At 30.5% G+C, this 7,800-nt stretch overlaps 1 protein-coding gene across 1 annotated transcript in view; it reads right to left on the bottom strand.

The window, feature by feature from the left end:
• The window catches only part of LOC143229523 (coiled-coil domain-containing protein 6-like), a 35,140-nt gene extending 27,821 nt beyond the window's left edge, over positions 1-7,319 (bottom strand). The window contains exons 1-2 of the mRNA XM_076461985.1: positions 6,765-7,319; positions 8-157 (exon numbers count right to left, since the gene is read on the bottom strand). Of these exons, the coding sequence (XP_076318100.1) occupies positions 8-157; positions 6,765-6,977 (363 nt within the window). The 5' untranslated portion in view covers positions 6,978-7,319. The remainder of the gene's footprint in view (positions 1-7; positions 158-6,764) is intronic.
• Positions 7,320-7,800: the final 481 nt, after the last annotated feature.

The following is a 7,800-nucleotide window of genomic DNA, read 5'->3' on the forward strand; positions in this document are numbered from 1 at the left end:
TACAAACCTGATTCAACTTGCGAGACAGATCATTGGTTAAGCATTCCTCTTCCTGTTCATAGTTTAGGGCAAGGGCTTCTTTTTCTTTCTTCAATGACTGGATCTTTTTTAACAACGTGTTACTGATAAATTCTTCTTCTTGCTCAGCCTTGGCTTGCTATATCATTAATAATATCAACTATTAAATATACTTAAGTAATTTCTGAATTAATACTTTAATATAAAATATACAAATAACCATAATTATTTTATACAGACTGCAGAACTCAAAGGCAACCACATTACATAAGAAAAATAACACATAAAGAATGTTAACACCTAATTTTACATAATCAAAAACAATGATTCACCATTTGTTTAAGAACCTGAGACTTATTCAATAATTCAGAAGTCATCACATTAAGATTTATTTTTAAAGTACAAATATAAAGGAAGCTGGGTATCACATTTTCCTTAGGTTTATTTATATTAAATAATGAAATTTCATAAATTTATAGACTAATATTTTATATACATCTAAATTTTAGAGAAAGTTACAGCTAAAAATATGATCTTCATACATTTTAAGGGCAAATTTGTTTTTATCATTTCAAAATTTAAATTTTTATTTGAAATTTGTAAATACTATTTTAACGCTATCATTAAGACACATTTATAAAACATTAACATCACGTAACACGTGTCCTATAGTTTGTGGATGATATTACCACTGGATAAAAATTTATTACTATAAGAAAAATTTTTCATTATCAAGTTAATTTTACTTATCTGTACTTTGGGGTTTATAAAAAAAGTCAGTTACTATTTGCTTGTTATATGTAATAAATAACCAAACAAGTTAATTAACAAAGATTACTGGAGAAAAAGGGTTACCATAAACAAATCAACAAGTAAAAATGGTATAAACAAAAGTATTAAGTGTAACACTAAGTGAGAAGCAAGATACTGACTTAAATAATATACATTCAGATTTGTTATACAATATCAGTACTGTATATTCCTTCCAAGATCAGAATGAATGCAGATAAGTCAGATGATTTATTTTCAATGGTAGATTTCTATGAAAATGGCATGAATTTCTAAATACCAACTGTTGAGTTGACAACCTAAAATGATGTCACAATCTTCTTGCAACCTTGATGTAAAAATTAGGATTGCAAGTCCTCTAAACAGGTAATGCAGTTTTTGGAGACATTCATCAGTAGTGGAAAAATTTAAAAGATAAATGTTTATACATCCAAGGTAAAAATACTCCTTCTAGAAAGAAATGAATTGCTGCAACTAAAAAAATAGATTAGCTTACAGAGTTTAAAAGAAATAAAGTTTAAATTTACTGCTGTGACATGAGAGTTTGAAGATTACAGAGGATCAAGAATATTAGTGAAACATTAAATTAGGACATCACAAAGACTGAATGAGAAAAGGTTGGCTGTAAATGTAAAAATTAACAGTAACTATTTCTTTAAATTCATTAAGGATAAACAAAATGTTAGGATTGAGGTAGGAGCCTTGAGGAACAATAAAGTAAGGCTAATATCTGGCAAGTACAAAATGTTGCAGGTTTTTAAGTTTGTTTTTCTTCTGTTTTTATTAAAGAAGATTTAAGTAGTATTTCACATCTTGTCCAGCTGGTAAGTGGAAATGATTGAATAAAGTGACTGCATTAATTCTGAGCTTGATATAAAAAAATTTGGAAGTTTAAAAATCAATAAGGCCCCTGGATAATATTTCCCCAAGTTAACTAACTGGATAGAAGAATGACATGATGGAAAAAGGCAGAAGATTGTTAGAAATGGAGTTCAGTCAAACTGGATTAATGCTGTAAGTGGTGTACCCCAGGGTTCTTTCAAATGACCAATGGTGTTTTTGATTTACATCGATGACACTGATAAAGAAATAGTGAATAAATTACTTACATTTGCAGATGATAAAAGTTTTAGGTGTTGCTAACTATGAAGAGGATGCTGCTACTTTAAAAAAGGATTTACATAATTTTGTGAGTTATGCAAATAAATGGCAGAAGAGTTGTAATTATAATAAATACAAAAATAATGCATGTGGATTATCATAATTTGAATTATAAGTATAATTTGGTTGGGAATAACCATAACAGTGCCATGAAAGAAAGGATCTATGTGTAAAGGTTGATCAGTCTCTTATGCCATCCAAGCAGTGTACTGCTGCTAGTGGTAGGACATAGAATTTTAAGTTGTACCTACACAAATATTGAATACAAGTCTAAAGACATTATAATTTCATTGCACAGGTCACTGGTTAGGCTAATTTTGGAATATCATATTACCTCTTTGGCTCATTACATTAGGAAAGACAGTGAACTGTTGGAAAGGGTTCAGAGGAGGATAACTAAAATGGTACCTGGGATGGAGGGGTTGTCATATGAGGGGAGCTTGTGATCCTTAAAATTGTTTTCTTTTGAAAAAAAAGAGTTAAAGGGGAACTAATTGAGACATTTAAGACTGTAAAAGGAATTGATACTGCTGATGCATCAACATCTTCCTCACTTAACAGTGAGAATTATAGAACTAAGGTACACTAATATAAATTTAGGCAAGGTAGAAGACATCTTAAGCTAATACAGTTTTTTTTTCAAATATGGTGGTTGATCTATGGAATGGGTTGTCTTTGATCTTGTGTAGGCAGTAAACCTGAGCAAGTTTAAAAGAAAGTTTAATAGATGTATGAATAACATAACATTATGCTAAACATACAAACTTTAAATATGCTGTGTTATGAAGATGCACAGAAATTTTGCTGCAAAGTGTTATAAAACTTCTAATACTTATTTGGTATCTCATGTGTATTGTTAATTATTTAAGCAGCAGTTGGAAATGCTAAGAGCCTATGATAGATAAATGACAAAATTTTAAATGTCTAATTAATTTGTTAAAAAATATATCAATTCCTTTCAATCACACTTAAAATCCATATATAATTAACATATATTAATTATAAAAGAGTTATTTGAATGAAATAATTTAAGACATGTAGGAATCTAATTTCCCTACAATTCTGCATTCTTAAGAATTCAACATTTATTTCTTTTGTTCAAAATTGGAATAATTATTTAATATTAGTATCTAAAAATATTGCTGTTAACAAATAATGCCAAAGCTAAACATCTTAGTTCCAGTAACCTGTTTACTGAAGACATTTTCTTGATTTGAAATTCAAAGCATATTAATTATATAGTAGGGATTATTTTTCTTTCTAGTGATTTTTAATTTAATTTTTAGTATTTCTTATTAATTGTAACAAAACAAAAAACTTCAAACCCGAACAGTCACTATACATAGTTCCCAAATCATTAATCTCTGTAGTAACATTCAGAATTAGTCTTTATTCATTGCATCTTTTCTTGATCTTTCATCTTCATAAATCATTTTATTGATTTCCAGTCTTCAATTCCAATAGTTCAATTCCCAAACTTGCTTTTCATTTTTAATCAACACTGCTGCCATTCGTTAGGGCATTTTACAATAAGTGCAGATTATGGTGTGCAGCAAGAAGTTTAGCAATTCTGTACATTGGCAGTAGATGGAATGTTTAATTCTAGCATAGCAAGTTTAGTCAACTGACAATACCCAACATCCTTTTCATTGTGCCAAAGATCAAATACTTCTCAAGCTTCTCTATCTCATAATTTGTGTCTAGTCTTTCTATTTAGCCAAATCATACGAAATAACAATAAGGTCCACATTTGGAATATGCTTAGCTACCTTTATTATTGTGCCTAAACTTCCATACTGCTCACTTATCTACAAGTCTTGATCTCTATTTTGGGTCCAACATGCAACTTGAAAAATATCAAACATCGTTCTTTAGCTGTTAACAAAGGTGGTTACCTCAAAAAATTCTTTCAAAAGTACTGCCATCTTCTTCAAGATGTTTACAACCTTGAACAGATATGGTTAGCCATCTTAAAATTTGTAATAGTAATCAAGACTAGAGGCAACAGGCCCAACACTTCACTCAATTACAGCCAGAAAAACTTCCTTCCAGCACGTATTTTATGAATATGGGCAAGGGTGAAGATGCTGACCTGTAAGACTACCATGGAATTGCATAACTGATCCCCAATGAGCAATTTCTCTCTCTCTCTCCCTTACCTAAACTTAAATATGTTTGAATACTTATTGAGGAATTATTTTTTCTTGTAAAACTTTATAGTCCATTTGCTTGCTTCTGCACATTCATTCACAATTCTGAATTTCTGATTGTCCTCAACAAGCAGGATCACAACATGTGAGCTAGACAGGTGAGAATATTTCTCTTTTAGTGCAACTATCAGTACACTTGCATAATTTGACCAAGGCATAGATCTTCTCTGGTTCAACACTGTCTGCAACATCTCTGAAGACTTCAGCTATATACTCATCAGTGCAAGATTTAATTTTGATTCAAGTTTTGAGAGAAGTACAAAGGACACAAACTCAAAGATGATTAAAGGTTTTCTTTCACGTCAGTCCTTTAATCTGACACCCATGTTAATAAATCTTCTTCATATATTTTATTCAGAACAAATGATACTTTGCAACAGTTTGTACTCCTTATTCAGAACTATGAAAGGAGTACAAAAATGTTTTAGTTTTGACAGCACTTTCTTCCAATATTGGTCTTCACTAAAACAAATTGGTATGTAACTTGAATACAATTATTGTAGCATGTCTTCAGTTAATGGGATAACATCATATCAAGAAAGTTCACACTGTCTGGCAGTTTTGGAGCTGTATATGTGATACCAAAAATAAGAGATAATTGTGGAAGACTGCCAGTTATATACTATATATTTATCTCCTTTATTTTCATATAAAAAATATAAAAATAAGTCTCTAATTCTAAAATTTTTTCAGTTACATCTACAAAAAGTTACATGTAAAAAATGAAAAATTATTTTACAGTGATGACAATAGAAAAATATTTCAATCTCAAACTGTGAAAAAAAAATTAAAAAATGTCAATTATTGTGATGTTTTATGCAATGACAAAGAAGTAATGTTGATATGAACTATTACTTAGAAAATTTCACACACATACTGCATTTCAAGCTTGTTTCAAATCTCTCCATGTATATATTTGTCTCTACTTCAAAAAATTTTGAAAGTAGATTATTGCCAAGTTATAAAATACATACTACCGTGCTACTCCTAGGATGAATGTGTTGTTACAGAATTAGTAAAAATAGTGAAAGTACAAGTTTAAGTGACTAACTTTATTATTAATATTTAAGGTATAAAAGAGTAAGCACCCTGCTGGTATAGCAGTAAGTCTATGGATTTACAACTAAAATCAGGGTTTCGATTTCCCTTGGTGGATTCAGCAGATAGCCCGCGAAGTGATATTTGTATAATATACAAAACACAAGTGTAGCTGAAATTCTACATTGCATTCCATACAAATTTCACGATATATAGTTAGAAAATGTGGTTATTAGATAAGATATTTAGTCTATCATTTCAAAATCAGGGACAAGTAGAACACACAGCTTCCACATATCTTTGCAAGAAATTTAACAAACAATTGAAGCAACATAGTTTCAATGTAACAATCTAATTCTTTTATAGTTGAATTGTTATTAAATTGATTTGGTAACAAGATACAATGGTATATGCATATACTTTATGCTAAAAGATATGTCTACCTAACCTATGAATGTTCCAATTCAACTTTGGCTTCACACAAGAATAACTTACTCAAAAGCCAAGATTCTTACTGTGATAACTTCTGCATACTAGCAAAGTTAACTTACATGCAAGCCAGTCTTTTCACCATGACTCATTGTGGCAGAGGTCCAGTTCCAGTAAGATAAGTTTAAGTGTTCGTATATTACCTCTATGTCCATAACTGAAACTTGATCAGCAATTTTACAAGCACTGGCCACTGATCCAGGTAAACACTTCATAGTTTTAAAATGACATGATTTAATGCAAAATGTTCACATTACATGAGAATAAAATTGTTTTCCATTTTTATGCATTAAGCTAGTTTAGTATTGTTACTTACCTATAAATACACTGACAGATGTTTTCAGTTATTTTATTTTATTTTTTTTAAACAGGTTCTTCCAAATTTTGATGACCATATGAAACAACATGACATCAAAATAGCAACCAACCCCTCCCACTGCTAATGATATACCTAAATAGATTTAAGTACATTGCATTTAGTAAATATACCATTATTTGAAACCTTCACACTGGTATAACATCCAAGATATATAATAAAGTTTATGTAATATTTGGTATGACCATAAACCTATTTCTATTTTGTTAACTTGATTGGACAAGCAAAAGCATCTCAAGTTTAAATTCGATACAATTTTCCTTATTAATATTGACTATCAGCTATATACCTATTTTCTGCTGACATATTGAACTCTGAGTGAAAATACAACTTATATCAGTAAATGTTGCAGGGAAGCCAGTCAATGTTGCATAGTAGAGAAATCAATGCATCTGACTGAATTAAGTAATTAGTTAATATCAAGTGTAAATGTTTATAGGCAGCATTGCTATTAGTGTTAATAATAGTAACTACAAACAAAAAAAAAGAAAAAGAGATTGAAGCATTTACATGAATCATGGAGTAGGAACAGACAAATGTTCATTATCGGTGTCACCAATCTCATATGTGACAGGGCAAAACGCAATCAAGATTGTCAAGAGTTAATAATAAGTAGACTTATTGGCATGTCAATTACTTATCAAAATACAAATTAGTTTTTTACATTAATAAATTAAACTCACAATGTTTACGCTTGCTTGACGAAGAGCTCGATTTTCTTCAATAAGACTTTTGACTCGTTGCTTGTAAGTGTCGATTTCCATTTTCAACACTTTGTTTTCTTGAAGTAAGGACTCATTCCTTTTCTGAAACTGTTCACGTGTTACTGGAGATGGAGGCATCATTAATCCACCATCAACAGAACTACTATCACTTTCGCTGGCGCTATCAGCCATATTCAAAAAGATAGCTTATATGTCCTACACGAGGCCTAAACTTCCTTAAAAACAAACTCTAAGCAAACATCTCAACGTCCGTTACTTGTTTGACACCCTCACTAAACGAAAAAATACCATCGCATGGGATTTACTACTCTCGCCCCATGGCTTTCTGTTTCGTCATACAGCTGCAGTTAACAAAAAATAAAACTGTTGTAAAATAACCTTTAATAATTTTACTTCACTCTTAAAAGCTGTAAGACTTTTTTTTTAAACAACATTCAAGACGTAGAAATAGAGAAATTATGGTTGAATAAATCCTTCTCTAAAGCACATAGATGAATAATGTATTATGCGCCTACATAAAACGTTGATTGAGACACTCGTATGATTATTTTGTGTTTTGGAGGAAGAGTTATTTCAAATCTTTTTTATAGGAAAAATTAGGTTTTAAATAGATTTTAACATTGTCATAAGTAACATTTATTGGAAGTTATGCATGAAAGATACATCATAAAGACAATATTTATGGATAACAAGAACAGTATTTGATATATTCAATCTGAACTATAATGGTAAGTAGACATACCACGGTTCCATCCCTGCTCCACTTTTTGTTTATTGTTTTAAATTGGGGCAAGGGGGAAGGAGTGCAGTGAAGTATATAACTGATCCAAATCTAAAATTAGATTGATGAACAACATTAGTTTGGGGAGCTAACGACATTTTAAGGGAGGGTGGCCTTCCCGACTCACCTGCTAGCATCGGACCTGTTGCATTTTATACCTTTTTATTTTACTGTATAATTAATTTTTAAAACGTTTTGTTTATTCTGAACCTA

The sequence above is a fragment of the Tachypleus tridentatus genome, chromosome 10, assembly GCF_004210375.1.
Source record: "Tachypleus tridentatus isolate NWPU-2018 chromosome 10, ASM421037v1, whole genome shotgun sequence".
Lineage (NCBI taxonomy): Eukaryota > Metazoa > Arthropoda > Merostomata > Xiphosura > Limulidae > Tachypleus > Tachypleus tridentatus.